The sequence below is a fragment of the Spermophilus citellus genome (genome assembly GCF_964194105.1).
Source record: "Spermophilus citellus genome assembly, chromosome: 16".
NCBI classification, from domain to species: domain Eukaryota; kingdom Metazoa; phylum Chordata; class Mammalia; order Rodentia; family Sciuridae; genus Spermophilus; species Spermophilus citellus.
Window position 1 is genome coordinate 79,531,702 of NC_138196.1, and position 24,111 is coordinate 79,555,812.

General features: G+C 34.8%; 1 protein-coding gene across 1 annotated transcript in view; it reads left to right on the forward strand.

Moving 5' to 3' along the window:
* FZD3 (frizzled class receptor 3) overlaps positions 1-24,111 on the forward strand; it is a 71,621-nt gene that overhangs the window by 19,355 nt on the left and 28,155 nt on the right. The window contains exons 3-4 of the mRNA XM_081268938.1: positions 343-539; positions 5,378-6,395. Coding sequence (XP_081125064.1) covers positions 343-539; positions 5,378-6,395 — 1,215 coding nt within the window. The remainder of the gene's footprint in view (positions 1-342; positions 540-5,377; positions 6,396-24,111) is intronic.

Sequence of the window (24,111 nt, forward strand, 5' to 3'; positions counted from 1 at the left end):
CTCAGTGACTCAGGAGGCTACAGGAGGATCTCAAATAACCACTGTGTATAACTTCTTGCCTTTTCCCTCTTTTTTCTTCTTTTAGTGCTTGTCTTCTTTCCATTTAATGTATATTAATTGAAAAATATATTCTGGTGTATACCTCAGACTTAACCATATCAGAATTTTCAGGGGTAGAGTTAAAAGGGTTTTATTTAAACAAAACAAAACAAAACCAAAACTCCTCTTTAGAAGTTTTTAATAATCTTTTTTTCAAGATGAGTAAAAATGAAAGTTGAAATATTACAAAAGCTTTAACTTGTATACAGTTATTTATCTAATTATTCAATTTTATTTTCATAGCCATTCCACCCAATGGTGAATCTGGATTGTTCTCGGGATTTCCGGCCATTTCTCTGTGCACTCTATGCTCCTATTTGTATGGAATATGGACGTGTCACACTTCCCTGTCGTAGGCTGTGTCAGCGGGCCTATAGTGAGTGTTCCAAGCTCATGGAGATGTTTGGTGTCCCTTGGCCTGAAGATATGGAATGCAGCAGGTATGAAAATCATAGACTTCCATTGGTTATTATGCGCGGTGTGTTTCTAAGCATTTCCTAAACATTTGACGATTATTAAACATTCTTATAGTTTTGTATGAGTAAACATTAGAACAATGTTGTATCCTGTTGTATTCTGAAATAGTTCAAGTATAAAAAATAATAAGATGAAATCCTATGTACCTGTGATTATCTAGCTTTGTCCAGTATTAACGTTTTGTAATGTTTATTTCAGATTTAAGAAGTTAAACAGTGTAGGTACATTTGGAGGTTCTTTATTGGTAATTCTCTTGACCTCTTACCCTTCTTCCTTCCCAGGGGTGAATTTGTTGTTAAGCATTTCTACGTTTGGTTTTATACTTAGTATATTATATACCTATCCACAAACAACATACTTTTTTTTTTTTTTTTTTTTTGCATGTATCTATCTGTATCTGTTGGTCTGGTTCATTCCTCTTAACAGCTAATTAAAAGCTAATATCCTGTAGTTGACTTTGTAATATGCTGTAGTTATTTAGCCACCTGTTGTCATTTGTGTTGTTCCCAGGTTTTTGTTAAGAGCAATACTGATTTCTCTTTCATTTTTAAAAGTAATCATGTTTGTGATCTAGCAATAGCTGGTGTGCTGGTATGGCAGGTCAACAGAGCAAGAGGGGCAAACTTCCTTTTATGAGGGCATGAATCCATGAGGGCTCTGCCTTTGTGACTTAATCACTTCCCCCAAAGGCTCCACCTCAGTGGGGTTTAAGTTTCAGTGCATGATTTTGGGGAGACATTTAGGCCATATCACCATTCTTCAATTTTATGGACATTCTCAGACTTTTTATTTTTTATTCTAAATAGTGTCCTTCTAATCTCATTCATTTCTTTATTTCACTTAAACTTTGCCATCTGTCTATTGAAAAAGCACTTTTGTTTGCAATTTCAGCTCATTCTTTCCATTTGGGATTGTTCAGATATGCAAATGGCTGATCTAATCAATTTCTTATAAGTTAATTATGATATCTACTTAATGATTCTCAAGCCACAGCAATTCTATTTGATTTTTGTAACTATTTCTCTTTGTCTGTAAAATTTCTGTTCATTTCCCCTCTAACACCTGTGCCAAATCTATAGTGCTTACTTCAAGCCCATATCTCACCTTTCTTCCCCTCAACCTCTGCCTATCCTGCTTTCCTGAAAATTATTTAGACCATCTTGTGTGATCTGCTATATCTCAAACCAGTCCTTCTCAATTTCTTTCTTGTATCTTCTTCCTCTTTCTGTCACTTGCACATTGGTGCTTCCCAAATTTTATCTCTTGTTTTATTTGATTCTACAGCTTTCTCTGGAAACAAATTTCACTAATTTTAAACTTTTATTTGTATGCTGTTGACTCTTAAACCTGTATCTGTAACCGTGATATCTCCCTCCTAAGTTCCAAACTTGCATATCCATCAGCAGTTGCAAATCGTAATCCAAATTTGTCTCATATCTCCATTTCAGCATGCCTGAAATTTTATTTCTGGGCTCTTTTTTGTTTTTAATAACCTGGAAGTCATTTTCTGTTCTTCCTTCATTGACTTCAACCCCCGCATGCAATCAGTTATAAATTTTGTTGCTTTTATCTGTTTGCATATATCTTATTCTCATTACCTTTCTGGCTTTATTTGTTTTAGTTTATTTTTAAAATTCATTCTATTCTAACTGATCTCCCTGCCCCCTTTTTCATATAGCTCAAATCTGTCTTCCTTACTCCTCCTAGTTATCTTTTTGATTACTTGCATTAGGGTTATATGAATATATTCAATTAATGTCCATTAGTGCAACAAATATTAAGTGAATGTCTTGGTGTGCCAGACACTATACTAATGTTGAAAATGAGCCATGAACAAAAATTAAGTCCCTGTATTTATGGAGCTAAAATTCTGGTGGTGGTGGTAAGTAGACTTCAGGGGAAGGCTTTATGATAAGGAGGCTTTAGACCAAGGACCTAAATGAAGTGAGAGAACAAATGATACAGATATCTGACAGTCTGAGCAGAGGAAACAGTAGCAAGTGCAGAGGCTCTGAAGTTGGAAGCATGCTTAGAAAATTCAGAGACTAGAAGACCAAAGAGGCTGGAGCCAGGTGAGTGAGGGAGAATGGAAGGAAATAAGATCAGAAGTTTGGGGATTAAGGATCTATAATAGCTGCTAGGGAATTTGGATTTGACTCTGAATGAGATGAGAAACCAGGAGGTTTTGAGCAGAAGAGTTATGATTATGGACTTATAAGTTGCTTGTCTTTAAAGTTTCATTCTGGGGCTGGGGATGCAGCTCAGTGGTAGACACTCACCTAGTATGCTGGAGGCCCTGGGTTTGATCCTCAGCACTGCCAAGAAGGAAAAAAAAAAATTGCTCTGGCTGTCATGTAGAAATGAGGAATTTGGACATGGCCCCCAGAAGTCTAAGTAAGTGGTACTGATGTCTCAGACTAGGTAGTAGCAGTGGAGGACAAGAGAACTGGTCAGATTCTGGATATCTTGCAAAGTAGTGACAAATTACTGGTAGATTGTGACGTAAATGAAAGAAGGGACTTCGCGGATAACCCCAAGGCAACAGGAAAAATGGAATCACCACTTACTGAGGAAACCTGAGGCATTGAAGTCAAGTGTTTGATATTAGAAGGGTTAAAGATTGAGGTGCCTATGAGATGTCCTAGTTTATATATTTCCTTGACCATTTGTGGATACAAATATACCTGTAGAAAATAAATAGCTTTACTTTGTATGGTTGTAAATTTTATATCAGCATGCATACACACATTTTTACAACATGCATACCTCTCTAACCTCATCTGTAACAAGCCATTCATTGATACAAAACACATCCTGGTCAAGCATCCATTCCTTTGCTTGCATTTGCTTCCTAGAATACTGATTGGCATACTGTTGATACTGGGAGGTGCTAATTCAAAAGCCTGCATGAGGTACTTGCTCTCTGAAGTCTTTAATTAAACCCTTTCCCCTGATCCAATTAATCCTGGTCTTCTATATATCCTGTAGATTTTGATTATCTCATGTATCACACTGGTATATTTTGTGGTGTTTATATAAGTTTGTGTCTCTTTCTAAACTCAAAGATGGAGGACCTGGTTTTGTTTATCTTAGCTACAGCATACTACATCAATACATACTTGATAAACAAACTTCTGTAGTATTACCCTATAATTCCAAGTCCCATGGAAAAAAATAGTTTGTGGGGCTGAAGTTGTGGCTCAGCCTTAGAGCACTTGCCTCGCATGTGCAGGGCCCTGGGTTCGATCCTCAGCACCACATAAAAATAAAAGTTATTGTGTACAACTACAAAAAAAATTTAAAAAAGAAAATAGTTTGTATTAGAAAATAAAGGATTTTAAGATATTAATCAACAATGATTATGAAAGTATTTGGCAAACTTTACATTAGTGACAGTTTCTTGGAAACTATTTGATGCATATGAGACAGTAAATAGCCAGTAATTGGGAGTCTGAAGGCAAAAAAAATTGAAGATGAAGGGAATTCATGGGAATGTTGTCCTTAGTCACAGAAGTTTGTCTGTCAGCCAGTGTGAGGATCAAGTGTGTGGATCATTTTTCTTTGAAAACTTATTTAAAATACAGATTTCTGAACCTTAATCACAAGCATTCTGAAATATGATTTGTGGTGGTAGAAATTAAGAATTTGCATTTTTAAAAATCCCCAAGTTTTTCTTATATGCATAGAAGTGTGAAAATAACTGAATTAGAGACTACAGGGGATTAGAGAGAAATCGGGGATGGTAGGAAAGAACTAGGTGACATTAGAGACCTTAGAAGCCCTTTAATTAGGTAATAGGATAAGCAGAGAGTGAATGTGAAATGGAAAGAGAAGATCTAAAAACTGAACCACTTGCAAGGATTTTTTTCTTTCTTTCTTTCTTTCATTCTTTTTTTTTTTTTTTTTTAACTGGGGATTGATCCCAGGGCCTCACACATAGTAGGCAAGCACTCTACCACTGAGCTACATCCCCAGCCCTTTTAATTTTTATTTATTTATTTATTTATTTTTAAAGAGAGAGTGAGAGAGGAGAGAGAGAGAGAGAGAGAGAGAGAATTTTTAATATTTATTTTTTAGTTCTCGGCGGACACAACATCTTTGTTGGTATGTGGTGCTGAGGATCGAACCCGGGCCACACGCATGCCAGGCGAGCGCGCTACCACTTGAGCCACATCCCCAGCCCTAATTTTTATTTATTTGTGTATTTTTATTTTTTTGTACCAGGGATTAAATTTAGGGGTGCTTAACCACTGAGCCACATCCCCAGCCCTTTTTTAAAAAATATTTTATTTAGAGAGAGGGTCTTGCTGAGTTGCTTATGATGTTGCTAAGCTTCTGAGATTGGCTTTGAACTTGCAGTCCTCCTGCCTCAGCATTCTGAGCCTCTGAAATTACAGGCATGCACCATTATGCCCAGCCTTTTTATTTATTTTGAAACAGGGTCTTTGTAAATTGCCCAGGATGGCCCCAAACTTGCCAATCATTCAGTCTTAACTGTGTCCTAAATACTCTGTACTATTCATAATATAGCTGCATTTTGCTATTTATTAGTACTGATTTTGAAGATAAAACAAATTTAAGTTTAAAATCATGTCTTTTTTTTTTTTTTTTGGTCAGGTATGTCTGATTCATTGGTCCATGAACAAGATAACCACCATTTACTTTATTGATACTTCCACAATTGCCCTCCAAGGACATAGGAATAACTAAGGTCATGGGTCCTAAACTTGGAAATCCAAATTGTTAGGAGGCAGTACATTTCCCTGTAAATAAAATTGGTTCTCATCTTGTGTTTTTTTAGGTTTCCAGATTGTGATGAGCCATATCCTCGACTTGTGGATCTGAATCTAGTTGGAGATCCAACTGAAGGAGCCCCAGTGGCAGTGCAGAGAGATTATGGTTTTTGGTGTCCCCGGGAGTTGAAAATTGATCCTGATCTTGGTTATTCTTTTTTACACGTGCGTGATTGTTCACCTCCTTGTCCAAATATGTACTTCAGGAGAGAAGAACTGTCATTTGCCCGCTATTTCATAGGATTGATTTCAATCATTTGCCTCTCTGCAACGTTGTTTACTTTTTTAACTTTTTTGATTGATGTCACAAGATTCCGCTATCCTGAAAGGCCTATTATATTTTATGCAGTCTGCTACATGATGGTATCATTAATTTTCTTCATTGGGTTTTTGCTTGAGGACCGAGTAGCCTGCAATGCATCCAGTCCTGCACAGTATAAGGCTTCCACAGTGACACAAGGATCTCATAATAAAGCCTGTACCATGCTTTTTATGGTACTCTATTTTTTCACAATGGCTGGCAGTGTGTGGTGGGTAATTCTTACCATCACATGGTTTTTAGCAGCTGTGCCAAAGTGGGGTAGTGAAGCCATCGAGAAGAAAGCACTGCTATTTCATGCCAGTGCATGGGGCATTCCTGGAACTCTGACTATCATCCTTTTAGCGATGAATAAAATTGAAGGTGACAATATTAGTGGCGTGTGTTTTGTTGGCCTCTACGATGTTGATGCATTGAGATATTTTGTTCTTGCTCCCCTCTGCCTATATGTGGTAGTTGGGGTTTCTCTCCTTTTAGCTGGCATTATATCTCTGAACAGAGTTCGAATTGAGATTCCATTAGAAAAGGAGAACCAAGATAAATTAGTGAAGTTTATGATCCGGATTGGTGTTTTCAGCATTCTTTATCTGGTACCACTCTTGGTTGTAATTGGATGCTACTTTTATGAGCAAGCTTACCGTGGCATCTGGGAAACAACATGGATACAAGAACGCTGCAGAGAATATCACATTCCTTGTCCATATCAGGTAAGGGAAACCTTGTTATAAATTTCAGAATGTGTAATAGTAAAAGTAAGAAGAAGGCATGTTACTATGAAGAGCTAATTTGGCTGTTTCTTAAAAACTCATCATGAATCTTCAACTTATTTATTTTTTTATTAGTCTATTTTAATTATAAAGAATAATGAGTTTGATTGTGGTATACATTTTGAAATTTAAAATGGAGATAATTAACAAATATATTGTAAATATATAATATGCATGTTTGCATAGACATCTTCATTTTAAAAGATGATTTACATTTCTAAGCTATGGGCTTTTTTTAACTTTTTTTTTTTTTTAGTTGTAAATGGACACAATATCTTTATTTTATGTATTTATTTTTTATGTGGTGCTGAGGATTGAACCTAGTACCTCACACGTGCTAGGCAAGAACTCTGCCACTGAGCCACAGCCCCAGCTCCTAAACTATGGGCTTTTAAGAGATCTATTTCCATTATTGTAAAACAGTTGTGCGTATTGATTCTTTAGAAGTCCAGGTTTAGCCAGGCACTGTGGTACATTCCTATAATCCCAGTGGCTTGGGAGGCTGAGGCAGGAGGATCATAAGTTAAAAACCAGCTTCAGCAACTTAGCAAGACCCTGACTCAAAAAAGGCTGGGGATGTGGGTTAGTGGTGGAGAACCCCTGGGTTCAATCCCTAGTGCCAAAAAGCTGCAGGGGTGCAGTGGAGGGCTCTGGGGATATGGCTCCACTGGTTAAGCGCCTCTGGGTTTAATCCCTCGTCCAAAACAAAAAACAAAAAAATTAGAAGTCCACATTTGTGGGGGAGAAATATTGTACCAACTCTGATAAGAAGGCACTGTCTTGGGCTAGGGATATAGCTCGGTTGATCGAGTGCTTGCCTGTCACACGCAAGGCCCCTGGGTTCAATTCCCAGCACCATACACACCAAAAAAGAAGGCACAATCTTTGATGGAAATTTTACTGATCAGATAAGGAAATAATTGTTATAATTTTGCAAAAATAATAGAAAGCAATTATATAAACTCTTGTGGTCTTGTTTTTTTCTTGGATATTGAAGATTTTATAATGTACTTTTAGGTTTAAAGATTTCAGATCCTCTGTTAGTCATGGAATTTTAGATCTAGAAAGAACTTCAGAGTTCGTTTATTGGTATTCCTTCTCTAAATTTCTTGAACATCATCTCATTTGAAGCTTAGAAATGTGAAGTGATTTGCTCAGGCTTAGTAAGTGACCTCTTGGGATTTAGTTTTAAAGGAGACGCATAGTCAAGGAAAGTAGCTTTCCGGAGTTGATGCTGAGTATTTATTCCTCCACCTTAAATCCTTCTTTAGAACCTATGCCTCTAGCTATTACTCTCTTCTTCCCCTTTAAAACAAATTTTCATGGATAAGTACTCTTCATTGATCTAGGTGTCCTAGTCACAAAGTGCACTGGCTGCCTTCACAACTCTCCCAATCCTTATGTTTCTCTAATAACTTTTCAATACATTTTTAAAGTACTTAATGTATTATAGATAATTTTGGTTTACTTGTCTTTTTCTTATACTAGGGTGAACTTTACAAGCAAAATCTTTTTTATTTTTTGAATACATATCCTGTAGGTTAGTAAATGAGAGCCATGAGAAGTGGGTATATAGTTAAGAAGAGACATTTTTAAGAAATGGTAACAGTGGTATTGGGGACACTGAGTATGGGGTTAGTATATTATCAGTGCTTAAATTCAGTGACTGAGAATGCTAGCTTCCCATTTGCTTTGTGGTATAAATCCTGTACAAATTATATTTTTATCATTTAATAATTTTAGTTATGAATTTTTAAAATAAACCAACTCATAATTTAGAGACCAGGAAAAAAATGAATAATTGAAATTCAATTAAATTTCTTGGCAGAGTTACTTACTAAAAAACTCAGTGATTCAGACCTAAAGGTAAGTAATCAAATTTTGCCTCAACTGAGAAAGAAAGATGGTTAAATTTGTTAAATGCTTCCCCAAACAAGTTGTCTAGGATTCAAAAAATATTATCTTAGGGATATTGAAGAAATAATGTTGACTATGAAATAAACTTTAAAAATACCAAACCTTGCAGAGCGTGGTGATACACACCTGCAATCCCAGCTACTCAGGAAGCAGAGGCAGAAGAATCAAGTTCCAGGCCAGCTTGGGCAATTTAGCTAGCAAGACCCTGTCTCAAAACAAAAACAAACCTTAAACATAAATTAGTAAATTAGAGCAGGCAGGATTCTGCTTTCCTTGAGACATTCCTAAAATTCTTTTAGCATCTTTAGAACCAGTGTGAGTTACATGGACATGTATGTATGTGTGCTTTTCTGTATAATCATAGGTTTAAAATGTATTTTAATGAAATATATCCAACATATGTGAAAGAATAGAGAATGGTGTAATGACAAAGGTATTAAGCTATAAGCTAGAGAGCAGGAATCTTAGCTTCATATCTTATTTTTATGATTTACTAGTTTTATAACCTTGAGCAAACTTCACTTCTCTTTGTTTCAGTTTTTCTTCTATAAAATGGGGATATTAACAGCATCTACCTCCTGGGGTATTTTTTGTTTTGGTTTGGCTACTGGGTTATTTTTCAGATTAGAAAAATAACATAGACATATGTCTACTGTATAGTAAGTGCTTGGATGTTAGCTCTGTTTTTACTCTTTTTCTTCTATTGCTATGGATATGTATATCATATGTACAATATTTATTATATATGTGATTTTTCAAAAGAACCACCCAATACCATGCTTTAACAAATGCTATATTTGCTTCAGACTTTTTGAAGAAATATTACAGATTTAGCTAAAGCTTCCTGTATTCCCCTCCCTATTCCTCCCTATCAGAAAGAGCCATCATCCTAGAATATATCATTGCCTTGAAAGTCTGTACAATGAGAAATATGTGTATAGGTCTAAAAATTGTTTTACATAGTATATAAGTGATATCATATGTGTATTTCTTCAGCTTTTTTTTTAACTCAACATTTTGTTTTTGACATGTAATTATGTTAATACCACAACTCTAGTTTTTTTTGTTTGTTTGTTTGTTTTGGGTTTTTTTTTTTTTTTTTTTTTTGGTACCAGGATTGAACCCGGGGCATTTAACCACTGAGCCACATCCCCAGCCCTTTTTTATTTTTCATTTGAGACAAGGTCTTGCTGAGTTGCTTACAGCCTTGCTAAATTGCTGAGGCTGGCTTTGAACTTGCAATCCTCCTGCCTCAACCTCCCAAGCTGCTGGAATTACAGATGTGTGTCTAGTTCATTTTTTTAAAAAATGCATTTTCTTTTAAGGAAGTTTGTATTATAAAATATTTCAAATATATAGAAGTATAGAAAAGTAAATACCCATGTACTCATAACCCAACCATCTTGAAGTGTTATGTCAAATACATCTATAGCTATGTCCATACATAAATTCCTATATCATATCTGTGTCTATCCATGAATGAAAGATATACTTGATGACTGTTCTGTTCTCTTTTCTCTCATTCCTTTCCCATCTCCCTGCCCTGTTTATGCCCTATTTATGATAACCCTTCTCATAAATAGGATATTCATCATTCTCCCAAATATTTTTATGTCCTTACTGAATGTTTATGTCCATAAAACTTGCTGTTTTGTGAGTTTTAAAAACACATGTAAAGTGGGATCATTCTGTAGCTTGCTTTTTTCACTCAAGTTTATGTTTTTGAGACTATACATCAGTATGTGCACTGCTCATTTGTTCATTTTTAACTGCAGTGGTGTGCTCTTCTATTTACTCATTTTTCTATTGCAATTCACTCATTTTTCTATTGATGGATATATAATTTCTTAATTTTTCTGCTCTTATAAACCATTTTGCAGCAAAATTCTTATTATACCTGTCTATCCTGCACATGAGTAAAAGTTTCAATGTGTTTACCAAAAGTGGAATTGTTGGGCTGGTGTTGTGGCTTAGTGGTAGAGCACTTGCCTGGAATGTGTGATGCACTGGGTTTGATCCTCAGCACCACATAAAAATAAATAAATAAAGGTATTGTATCCATCTACAACTAAAAATATATTTTTTAAAAAACCCAAAAAACAAAAGTGGAATTGTTGCATTGTAAGATATAAGCATCTTCAATTCAAGTGGTTACTTCATTTATTTTCTCACCAGGAGTTTGAACTTCTCTCTTCTCCCCATTCTGGTGTTCTCATGCTTTAAAGTTTTTGCCAGCCTTTGAAATGATATCTCAGTGGTTTAGCAATTTTCATTTCCCTTATCAGTAATAAGAGTAAGTGTGTTTTTGTATATTTTTTGGCCATTTGGGATTTCTGTTGTAATCTGCCACTGCTCTGTTAAGTTTATTGCCTTTTTTTTTTTTTTAAGAGAGAGAGAGAGAATTTTTTCATGTTTATTTTTTTAGTTCTCGGCGGACACAACATCTCTGTTTGTATGTGGTGCTGAGGATCGAACCCCGGGCCGCACGCTTGCCAGGCGAGTGTGCTACGGCTTGAGCCACATCCCCAGCCCAAAGGTTTATTGCCTTTTGGTGTATAAATATTCTTGGTAGTCTTTGTCAGTTATTTGCATTGCACATCTCTTCTACTGCTCTCTAGTTTGTCTTTTCACTTTTTTTGTTCTTTCTTTGGTCTTTTGTGTTTTATTTTATTTTATTTTTTGTGTGTGTGTGTTTTAAAAATTATTTTAAGGGGCTGGGGATGTGGCTCAAGCGGTAGCGTGCTTGCCTGGCATGCGTGCGGCCCGGGTTCGATCCTCAGCACCACATACCAACAAAGATGTTGTGTTCCCCGAGAACTAAAAAATAAATATTAAAAAAAATTTAAAAAAAAATTATTTTAAAATCCTGCCTTTAAAGTCATAAAAGTTCTGCCATGTTTTTTCTAACAGTTTTTACAATTTTTATACATTTCTCTAATCCCTTTATGTTTATTTTTGTCTCTGTTATAAGGAACATAATTTTATTTTTTTTTTACATAAATAAGCAGTATGCCTTCTGCACAGTTTGTCAGATAACCCATTTGAATTACAGCACAACCTCTGTCAGCTACAGTTTCTTTTTTAAGGTGCTTTTGTTCCGTTGGTCTATTTGTTTAACAGTGTTTTGATTCTACATTTTCCCTACTCAGATCTTCAAAATTATTTTAGTTGCTCTTGGCACTTTTCTAGGTGAATTTCTTTTAAAAATATTTTTTAGTTGTAGTTGATACAATACCTTTATTTTATTTATTTATTTATGTGTGGTGCTAAGGATCAAACCCAGGCCTCGCATGTGCTAGTCAAGTGCTCTACCGCGGAGCCACAACCCCAGCCCCTTTTCTAGATGAATTTTCTATGGAAAAAAAAATGATTTTGATTAAAATTGTTTTTATAAATGAGTTGGGAAAATTGCTTTGTAGTACTGAATATTAATATCTTTTTATTTATATTCTCGTTCCTTCATTTGTTCCTGAATACTTTATTGTTACAATTATAACAATTATTACATTTTTCAAATTGGTTATTGCTGGTGTGCAAGGATGCCACTGGTTGCTTTTGTATGTTTACCTTATATTGAACATCGTTGCTGAATTTTTTTATTAGTTCCAATTATATATTGATTCTCTTAGATATTCTTTGTAGAAATCTTGTCTGCAAATAAGGACAGATCTTTGTCATGCTGTTTTTCTAATTTTTATATAAAGATTTGGCACATTCTCCTGTAAAACTGTCCAACTGTTCTACTGTCTTTGAGGAATAGGGGAAGTGTGAAAGTTTTTAGTAGTGATTTTTTTTTTTTTTAAAAGAGAGAGAGAGAGAGAGAGAATTTTTTAATATTTATTTTTTAGTTATCGGCGGATACAACATCTTTCTTTATATGTGGTGCTGAGGATCGAACCCGGGCCGCACGCATGCCAGGCGAGCGTGCTACCACTTGAGCCACATCCCCAGCCCCTTTAGTAGTGATTTTATTGAGGACTTTTATTTCTTCTTGAGGGACTCCCTGTAGTTTATATTTTTCTGGAGAAGTTTCATCTTACTTTACAGATACAATGTCATAAGTTTGTTTTTTAAAAAATGTAACTATTTCCTTTTTGGCTGCTCCTGTATATTTTCTTTTCTCCCTTAATTCATATATTGTATTCCCTAATTTTAAAAATGCATTTAATAGCTAACTTGGAATTTAACCCCCCCAAAAATTACTAACTTGATGGTCATTCATTCTATTTTCCATATTTGGCTGCAGGCGACTGTAATTTATTTCCTTCCTTCCTTCCTTCCTTCCTTCCTTCCCTCCTTCCCTCCCTCCCCCCCTCCCTCCCTTTTTCCTTTTTTTCTGTGTGTATGTGTGTGTTTGTGTGTGTGTGTGAGAGAGAGAGAGAGAGAGAGAGAGAACACTTTTTGGTCAAGTTAGAGAATCTCTGACCTTTTATTCTCTCAGAGAAAGAAAACTTGATGGAAGGGGACATTTTTTACACTAACATCCATGGGTGTTTTTTTTGTTTGTTTGTTTGTAAATTTTATTTGTTTTAATTAGTTATACACGACAACATCCATGGGTAATAGCACTCGGATACGTACATTTTTCTATTCCCTTCGGTGTGTATGTGTTTTTATTCCAGAATTAGTTTTGAACTTTCTCTTTAACATAATAATTGAAAGGCTATTTGGAAAGTGGGTGCATGTATGGTTCAAAAAAGGTAAAGTGCTATAAACATGAACTCATGTTACTTATATATTATTTCCATAGATTTCATGGTGTGTGAACTATGTGATCTTATTTCATAACCACAATAGCCTTATGAAATTTATAGTATGGCTTCGTTCCTGCCTTCCATAAAGCATTTGAAGCAGAAGTAAGTCTTGTGGCTTATCCAGAGTCACATTAGCTATAAACTGGCCCACCCAACCTGTAGCCCACTTATTTATTGCTTTTATTTGTAGTCTTATATGTATATGTGTGAGTGTATAAATATATTTTTTAGGGGCTGGGTTGTGGCTCAGTAGTGTAGTGCTTTCTTAGTATGTGTGAAGCACTGGGTTTGATTCTCGGCACCACATAAAAATAAATAAAATCAAGGTATTGTGTCCAGCTGCAACTAAAAAAATTTTAAAAGATATATATTTCATAAAGTTTACCACTTCAACATGTACAGTTACATTCATGTTGTGCAACCATCACTACCATCCATCTCCAGGAGCCTTTTCATCTTCCCAAATGGATACTAATTGTTAAACAATAATTCTCCATTTCTCCTTCCCACAACCCCTGGCAACCACTATTCTACTGTCTGTCTCTAGGAATAGTGGAATTATGTAATACTTATCCTACTTTATGCTTTTTAAATATTCAAATATTACTATATTACTAATTTTCATTCAAAATTTTATTTTAGGGAAATATTTTTAGACTTGTGAATTAAGAACCAGTGATACTAAGTTCCCATTTTGAAGTTATGGCCATAATAATTGAATGAGATTTGCTATTATTAAACATGCCTAAATGTTCAGCTCCAGGCAATCATTGATCTGCTTCTGTCTCTACAAATTAGTCTTTTCTAGGAATTTCATATAAGTTGAATCATTATAATATATATTCTTTTGTATCGGTTTCTTCCCCTTGGTACAGTGTTTTTGAGATTCATCTATGTGATAGCATGTATCAGTATTCCATTCCTTTTTATTGTTGAATAATATTCCACTGTATGGATATACCACATTTTGTGTATCTGTTGACAAGATGATGGACATTTGGATCACTGTAGCTTTTTAGTTATCATGAATAATGTTAATATGAATGTTCACTACAAATATTTATGTGAACATGTGTTTTTGTTTCTTTTAGATAGATATTTAGGAGTCAAATCATTAGGCTGCTTCATAAACTTATTTTTAACTTTAAAAAAATGCCTAAAAAACACATAGAGGGGTCTGGAGTTGTGGCTCAGTGATAGAGCACTTGCCTGGCATGTATGAGGCACTGGGTTTGATTCTCAGCACCACATGTAAATAAATGAATAAAATAAAGATCCATCAACAACTAAAAAAAAAATATTTAAAAAAAACGCATAGAGGATCTGATGATAATTCCTAATGAGAACATTTTTAAATTATTAAGTAATGATGGAGTCAAACCTTGAGAGACTTAGAGGAAATAATACTTGAATTATATTTTATTAAAAATGGGAAAGTTGTTTTATAGTTATTTTATATTATAGAAGCTTTCAAATATCTGAAAAATCAATCTGTGAAAGTGGTTAATCACATTGTTTCAAAATATCAACTGGGTTTAATGCAAATTACATATATATGTTTATAATTGTAAGAAAAATTGGCTGGTTATGAAGCATTTTAATATCTATAAGATGAATGTTCTTACCCAAGACCGAATTTCACTACCTAAATTTAAAAATACTTCATGCTAATTGTTTTTGGCAAAAAATGCTAATTTTTAAAATTTTGGATACTGGGGATTGAACTCAGGGGCACTTGACCTCCGAGCCACATCCCCACCCCTATTTTGTATTTCATTTAGAGACTCACTGAGTTATTTCATTTAGAGTCTCACTGAGTTGCTCAGCATCTCGCTTTTTTTTGCTGAGGCTGGCATTGAACTCGTGATCATCCTGCCATAGCATCTGGGATTACAGGCATGCACTACCGTGCCTGGCTAAAAATGTAATTTTTTAATGTGTATTAAGTGATACTTGAAAAAGTACTATTTAGTGCCTAAATTCAGAATCAGTTATGTAATACATCCCAAATAGACTAATGTTTATTTCACAATTTAAAAATAGTGAAGTTTATTCTTAGAATTTTTTTAATCATACGTATTTTTAAATGTTAGTAATTTTCCAGATACTTGGTGGTTTTCCTCTTTAATTTAATAATTCCTTCTATTTATTTAGTTCCTTCTAAGAGACTCAAAGCATTTTTTGAGTTAAAATTCTCAAAGGTTATGGGTATTTCTATACTAGTTTTTGAGTGTAGTATAACATATTGGTTAAAAACTAGGCTTCAGGGCTGGAGCTGCAGCTCAGTAGTAGAACACTTGTCTGACACTAGACCCAGAACCCTGCCCCCCTGCCCCCCATAGAAAAAATGATACGAAAAACTGGACTTTAAAGTGAGACAGGCTGGGTTTTTATCCCTACTTTACCATTTCTTCATGTAAAATGAAGGGAATAATGTTAAAGTAATATCTACCTCATGAGTGGCTATGAAGATTAAGATACATTTAAACCTCTTACCAGAGTGCCTTGCTCAAAGCAAAATTTCAGTATTAATTTCTGTTGTTACAAGTACATAATTCTTGAGGGTTGAGTATCAGAATCATCTTTTTGTTCTTAATTTTAAATGTTGATTTTCAAAAGCATACATTTCATTTCCTAAGGACACTTCCATTTTTCATCTTTCAGCCATATAATCCAATGCAATATGTCTCAAGGAATTTTGACACTAGAACTTCTGTTTTAACAAAAGAAATATATCACCATAGTATAAGCAACTTAGCTAAGTCTATCAAATTCACATTAGGGCCATTTGTAGATTTCTAAAGTTTAAAAAAATATATTTTCATAGAAAAACAAACATTATTTTATTCTTCCAGCTACACAAGGCAACCCATCTGTTGTTTATCTTCTCTTGATTCAGAAAAATACAAATATAGCAGAATAACATTACATCTAATTCATTATGATTTTAGCTTCATTTTCTGATAAGAATGTTTCCCTTACTAGGCAGTTTCAAAAGGGGTTAGCATTATTAATGAAAGGACCATATGAGAAATGGGTATGTTTTTTGCTTCCATCACTAAAGGCAGTGAATAAGTCTTTTTTTAAAAATACAAATATTAGTATTACTAATACTAATTACTAATAATTAGTAATTAAACCTATTACTAAATACTAATAGGTTTTTTGGGGGGGTGCGGTACTAGTCATTTACTAGTGGTAAATATCCTGCCAAATTAATTTCTGCTCAAAATTCTTTAGTTTCATATAGTATAGAGAAAGGAGAATTCCCTGAAAAAATACTCATTAAATTCTTGTTTTATAGGAAAATATTATAGAATGTTACCTTATAGAAGTGTAGAATATCATAGACATTTATACTATAAATACATAGACTAAGCAGTATACTATATACTATAGACTATTACTATAAAAGGTAGAAAACTACTGTCAAATGATACTTTCGGATAAATAATGAAACATAGAAGTTGCTATTCTGGCCTCTGATAAACACAATAGCCTAAGCTGTGAATATAGTTTATATATCAAAAGAAAAAATGTGAGCAAATATTTAATTTTAATGACATATATGCTGAAGTGCTTATGAGGAAGTATACTAATATCTGAGAATTTAGTTTGAAGTCCATCAAAAATTAAGGTGTATTAATGAATGGATGGAGCAATGGATCTATGGATAGATATGTGATAAGGAAAATGTAGTAAGATGCTGATGCAGTCTAGGTGATGAGATTATGGGTATTCATTGTAAAAGTCTTTCAGCTTTGCCTTTTGTTTGAAAATTTTCATAATAAAATGTTTTGGAAGAAAAAAACATCAGGGATGGGGCTGTAGCTCATTGATAGAGCGCCCGCCTCGAACCTGTGAGGCCCTGGGTTCGATCCTCAGTACACATAAAAATAAAGACATTGTATCCAACTACAATTAAAAAATATTAAAAAGAAAAAAAACACCAAGTGAAAACACCTTAAAGAATACAGCATTGTATACAATGAATCAAAATGCATTCTGCTGTCACATATACATAATTAAATAAATAAAAATACAGTATTGAGGAGCTGGGGTTGTGGCTCAGTAGTAGAGTGCTTGCCTAGCATGTGTGAGGCACTGTGTTCGATTCTCAGCAAATGAACACAAAAAAGGCCCATAAACATCTAAAAAAATTTTTTTAAAGAATACAGTATTGACCATACTCTACAGCTAAAAATACAAAGTTGTTTGGTAAGTATCCAAAGATTAATTTAGAACAGCATATTATGAAAATTCTTCATAGTCAAGTTAAAATATTTCTCTGTATATAACTGAGCAGGAAAAACTTATCTCAGGTCCTAAAGTTTAAAAGTAATCAGATAGTTACTTTAACAATTTTTCAGACAAGTATCTTATCTTTATCCTAAAATAAAATAGAGCATCTCATCCCAGAAGATAACTATGGAAGAAGTAAAAATAAATGATGTCATAAAAATACCACCAAATACAGCACTTTGCATGCAAATACATGCAAATACACATTCTAGTGTGAACATTACAGTTATATTTTGCATGCCTGAGGGAAAGAGAATGGTGGCTGCTGTTCCGAAGCCCCACTGCTTGTTGCTTGTATGCTGTTCATTTGAAAGGGTTGCGTCTGTGTAGAGGGCTTTGCCTTGCCCCTTTTAATATGAGAAGGCCAATTGACTTGCTTTAGAAATTTTTATCCCTCTTCTGGTCTTGGCCCTAACTGATGCTTATCACTTGTACTGTAATTGGAGATAGTGAAGATCTTAAAATAATAAGCCTTCCCTTTAAGGCTTAAAGCAGGAATCTTCATAAGCAACCCTCTCTTTGCCTCCTTTCTCCCAGGTTCCTCGTAATTAGTACAGCCCTTTCAGTGGGAGGGATACACATCAAGGGGAAAAAAGGAGAATTGTTAGTTTTCTCCTAATTCTTTTCATTTTATTCCTTCCTCCCTCAAAATGTACATCTGTTGGTATAGTGGCTTGTTCTCTGAGAATTCAGTTTTGATCTAGATCAGAGCACCTTCTTCCTAGAGGTAGAGCTAAGAGGTGAGATTTGAGCTCCTACAAAGATCAGAGTATCATAAACAGTTACCAAATATATTCAAAATAATTGGCTTTCTGATTCACTGGCTTGCTAGGTTAGAATATATTTCCCAGGCCCTCTATAATATAAACTTCTGGGAAATACTTGTTGGGTGCTTGGATTGGGTGGCTGTTTTCTGGAATGTGTGCTTGCTTCTTTCTACCAATAGAGTTTACATATTAATAGTGAATTGACTATTTATTTTAAAACTGGTTTAACAGTTCTACATATCACCAAAATATAAAATTGAACTAAATATTAGAGAAACCAATGAAATATAGGTTGAAAAATAAAGCAGTATTTCATGAAAACTAAGTTAATTACTTTGGAAAGGCTTGATAAAGGCAAATTGTTTAGCACAAAAGGTTGTTGAAGTTGGTATAAGATAAACTGTCAGAGATTAGGTCGAAAAGATTGTAAAAATCTAGAATTTTGCACTTAAGTTGCTTATTATTATTATTTTCTTTCCTCGCTGTAACAGAAACTTGAAATCATGAATGATGAATAATCCCATGGCACGTAAGAAGAAACTGGAATATAAGTAGCAAATGCTATTCTTTGGTTATTAGAGGTCTCTCAAAGGAGTTAGTTAAGTCCTTGGTTGACAGTGTCTGGCCCTCTTGGTACAAGTGGAAACTTGAGGAGGTGGGACCCAGTGGAAGGAAGTTAGGTCATTGGAGGTATTCCCCTGAAGGCAGTGTTGGGACCCTGGCCCCTCTTTTTCTCTAGGGTAAACATGTTCCCTCCACTATGTATTCCCACCATGATGTACTATGCTACCACAGGCCCAAAGCAACAGGACCAAGTGACCATGAAATGAAACCATGAGCCAGAATAAGCCTTTCCTTCTTTCAATCTTATAAGTGATTGACTCAGGCATTTTGTAACAGTAACAGAAAGCTAACTAACGGAAATACATGTTTGGATGTAAATGCTATTAAGAAAAGGCTTATTAGGGCTGGGGTTGTGGCTCAGGGGTAAAGCGCTGCCTAACATGTGAGGCACTGTGTTTGATTCTCAACACCATATATAAATAAATAAAATAAAGGTCCATTGACAAATATTAAAGAAAAGAAAAGGCTTAGCCAGGCATGGTGGTACACACCTCTAATCCCAGAGACTTGGGAGGCTGAGGCAGGAAGATCTCAAGTTTGAGGCCAGCCTCAGCCACTTAGCAAGGCCCTTAACAAGATCTGGTCTCAAAATTAAAAAAAGTGAGGGGACTAGGGATGTAGCTCAGTGGTAGAGTAAGTGCCCCTGGGTTCAATCCCTAGTACGAAAAAAGAAAAAAGCTTTAGACTTGTCAGGTAACTATAATCGTGTACTAAGTTTATGTCATCTATGAAATCTTCTTTAATTTTTTTATTTATATATGACAGAATGTATTACAATTCTTATTACCAAATATAGAGCATAATTTTTCATATCTCTGGTTGTATACAAAGTATATTCACACCAATTCTTGTCTTCATACCTGTACTTTGGATAATAATGACCATCACATTCCACCATCACTTCTAACCCTGTGCCCCCTTCTTTCCTCTCCAACCCCTCCTCTTCCCTGTCTATAGTTCGTCTATCCCTCCCATGCTCCCTCTCCCTACTCCACTATGAATTAGCTTCCTTATATCAGAGAAAACATTCGGCATTTGATTTTTTTGGGATTGGCTAACTTCACTTCTCATTATCTTCTCTAACTCCATCCATTTACCTGCAAATGCCATCATTTTATTAATCAGCAATATTCCATTGTGTATATATGCCAATTTTTTTATCCATTCATTTATTGAAAGGTATCTAGGTTGGTTCCATAGTTTAACTACTGTGAATTGTGCTGTAAACATTGATGTGGCTGTGTCCCTGTAGTAGGCTGTTTTTAAGTCCTTTGGGTATAGACCAGGGAGAGGGACAGCTGGGTCAAATGGTAGTTCCAGAACTTCCTTGCTGAGCCTAGATCAATAGGGTCAGAGACTAAAAGTATTTTCAGGTGATTTTTCCTCCTGCCAGTCAGCAGAAGCAAACTCCTTCTATAGGATTCCCACTGATTCTCCAACCAAATATCTCACAATATAATTCCATTATGAAAACAAGACTCTCTGGAGAGTGTAACTACAACAGGCTTAGATCAGAACTCCAGATAACAAAATTGGCAATTGCTGAATAATGATAAATGCATTCTTTTTAGAAATAATAGGTGGGCTTTGAACTCACAGTCCTCATGCCTCAGCCTCCTGAGCTGCTGGGATTATAGGTATGTACTCCTGTGCCTGGCAATAACAGGTACCTGTTTTTTTTTTTTTTAAACGATATTTCTTTTTTTAAAATATATTTTTAGTTGTAGATGGATACAATACCTTTACTTCGTTCATTTATGTTTATGTGATTGATGCTGAGGATTGAACCTAGTGCCTCACATGTGGTAGGCAAGGCTCTATCACTGAGCTACAACCCCAGCCCTAAAAAATGAGATTTCCAGAAACAACTTTTGAAGTAGAAACTCCATTGCTGGAATATAATACAGGCCTGCTGTGGTGGCACACACCTATAATCCCAGTGGCTAGGGAGGCTGAGACAAGAGGACTGCAAGTTCAAGACTAGCCTAATGAAACCCTGTCTCAAAATATTTAAAAAGGCTGGGGATATGCCTCAGTGGTAAAGCACCCCTAGCTTGAATTTCCAGTACCAAAATAGAAAAAAAAAATACAAAACAGCAGTTGTGGACAAAGATGAAGAGAAATCTAGTGAACTAGATGAAAAGAAATTTAGTGAACTGGTTTACAAAGGTGAAAAAAGGGCAAGAAAATATGAAAGTGATGTTAAGAGACATGGAATATAAAGTGAGAAGGCCTAATAGGAATTCAGTCAGAGGGAGGGGGACACAAAGTGTAAGGGAGACAATATTTAAAGAGAAAACATGGCTGCACATTTTCCAAAATTGCTGAACATGTGAATCTGTCAGTAAAGGAGGTAGTATATTTTCCTAGTACAACAAATACACATAAATCTACGTTTTGGTGAATCTGCAGAACACCAAAGGCAAAAATATTGAAAGAAGTCTCTAAAAGAGGACATCTAAAATAGACAAACAGAATAACCACTGACTCCCAGCAACAATGAAAACCAAAAGGTGGTATTATACTATCTTTAAAATGTTGAAAAAAAAACTTTTCAATTAGAGTTTTGTACCTTATAAAACTATTGTGGCAGACATGGAGATGCACTGCCAGATGGTCCCCAAAGATTTGCCACTCAGGCACAGGAAATTTTGTCAGTAGACACCCTTCAGCTGCAGAGAGTTTCCTTATCTGAGATATTGGCCTTGGGGCAGCCCTAACCTACCTCTCTGCTTTTTAAAAGGCATTTTAAATGTTTCTGATGCACAGATATGTATGTATATTCAATATGTTGAATGCTAGTGGATCTACTGCCTACTTAATAAATAATACTAACAAAACTCCTTGGATAGATACCCTTTATCACGTCTCCCGTTTAAAGTATTATTATCTAGAATTTGGTGTTTTTTTGTATATTTACTTAACATTTATTCACATACATCTTCATAAATAACATTATTAAAGTTATTTTTTAAACTTTATAGTGTTAAATCTGTGCATTTTATGCAGCTTGCCTTTGCCCCTCATGTTTATGGGATCTGTCTGGGGTGATGCGTGTTTGTTGCTTTCCTTGCTGTTCAGCATTCTGTTGCATGAATGTATCACACCCATTTCTTTATTCTGTTCCTAATGAATATGTAGGTGGTTTTTTTATTTCTTACCTATTATAAATAATGCTGTTCTGAATATTCTTACACATCCATGTGAATTTCTCTGAAGTTTTTACCTAAAACTGGAATTTTGTGAGTTATAAGATATGTGAGGCCAGACACAGTGGCACATGCCTGTAATCAAAGTGGCTCAGGAGGCTGAGGCACAAGGATTGTGAGTTCAAAGCCAGCATCAGCAAAAGTAAGGTGGTAAGCAACTCACTGAGACCCTGTTTCTAAATAAAATATAAAATAGGGCTGGGAATGTGCTTCAGTGTTTGAGTGTCCCTGAGTTCAATCCCTGGTACCCAAATTTTAGCTGTATGTTGCTAATTGCTTTCCAGAGTGGTTGTACCAGTTTAGAATCCTATATAAAAGTAAAAAAAGTTTTTATTGTTCCATATTGTTACCATCACTTGATATATTAATTTTTCCAGTCTTATTGGCAATCATCATTTTGCTACTTTAGTTTGTATTTCCTTGATGACTGGTGAGTCGATTCTTTTCTTAAACGTTTATTAGCTATTCAGATTTCTTCTGAGAATTGTTTGTTTATTCATACACACAAATATATATGTTCTATGTTATAATTCTCAGTTTTATTCATTATAGATTATCATGTAATTGAGCTTTTCATGTTTCACTGGTATCCACTGATAAACAGAAATTTACATTTTAATGTATATATTATTATTCGTCTTTTTCTTTAATTATTTAAATAGTATCTTATTTAAGAAATCTGTACCCTGAGGACATGAAAACATTCTCCTGTATTTTCTTCTAGCAGTTTTAAAAATTTTGCCTTTTAGGTTTAGGTTTTTAAAATTTATTTTTATATCTGGTGTGAGGATAGATGCCATTTTAAAAATATGTAGCTATCAAGTTAGCACCACTTACTGACTAGTCCATCCTTCCACCATTAGTCAAGTGAAATTCATTTTGATATTGTCTTCCATGGTCTACTTCTCTATCTCTGTGTTACACTCTCTTAATTACTATCACATTACAATAGTCCTTTATATCTGATAGAACAAGTAGGTGATTTTCTAAAGCATAATGAAAGTAAAGGCTCATGGCTGCATTCCAGGTACTGTGGAGACTGAGGTAGGAAGATTGTAAGTTCGAGGCCAACCTGGGCAATCTAGCAAAACCCTGTATCAAAGTAGAAAGGCCTGGGGATGTAGCTCAGTGGTAGAGTTCTTGCCTAGCATGCACAAGGTTCAATCCTAATGACCATGCAAAAAAATAAAAAAGGTGTAATATGATTAAAAATGCATAAAAATTGGAATGAAAAGGCTCTATTCAAGAATTGTTGCTTACCCATTGTATGACAGACTCTGCGTGAGGAGCCTGATCAATAGTTCATTTTTATCTGGGTTTTAGATGACCACAGGCTTGATATAAGTCAACATTTTGTAATGAATTTATTTTTAAAATAAAAGTAAATCTAATGCAATCTGTGTCTCCATTAGTAAAGTATAGATTCCACTTGATAAGGAAAGAAACTAAGAACTTGTGCCAACCTGATTCAAAGCCAAGGTCTCAAAAGCAAAATTTGAACTTAGGTCACCAAATAATCATAAATATGCCTTAGGCTTTTTTTTTTCTCCTTTTGCATGAGTAATTTTTTTCTGTTTAATTAAAAAAAAATTAATCCCTAGGGTCTTTGGTGGCTTATGGATCTAAGTAGGAAAAAGTAAATGTGGATCAATGTTTTTCATATGATGGTTGAACAAAATCATATTGCAGTTATATTAATATCAGTGGTGTTAGTGAAGATCGATAGTTCAGAAGGTAGTGATTATAGTCTGTTTATAGCTAGTTGAGCTGTTGTGGTAGGAGGACAGTAATTGAGATGGAGCTTATGATAGACATTGAGGTCTCTCCTTTGCTGGAAATTCTCCTTCATTTCCCAGGTGATAGGCCAAAGAAATATGTCAAGTGAGTTACTAAGATTATATTTTGTGATATCAGGAGGAATATTGGGTTTTCAGGGATATGTATAAAAGAAAGAATATTTTTAATGTTTCTCATTTGTGTATTTTAATATATAAGGAACTGATTTATTTTGTGAATATTTTGAAATCTGTAGTTCATTATAAAATAAAAACTGAATATTGAATTTCTTTTCCTTTATTCAAAT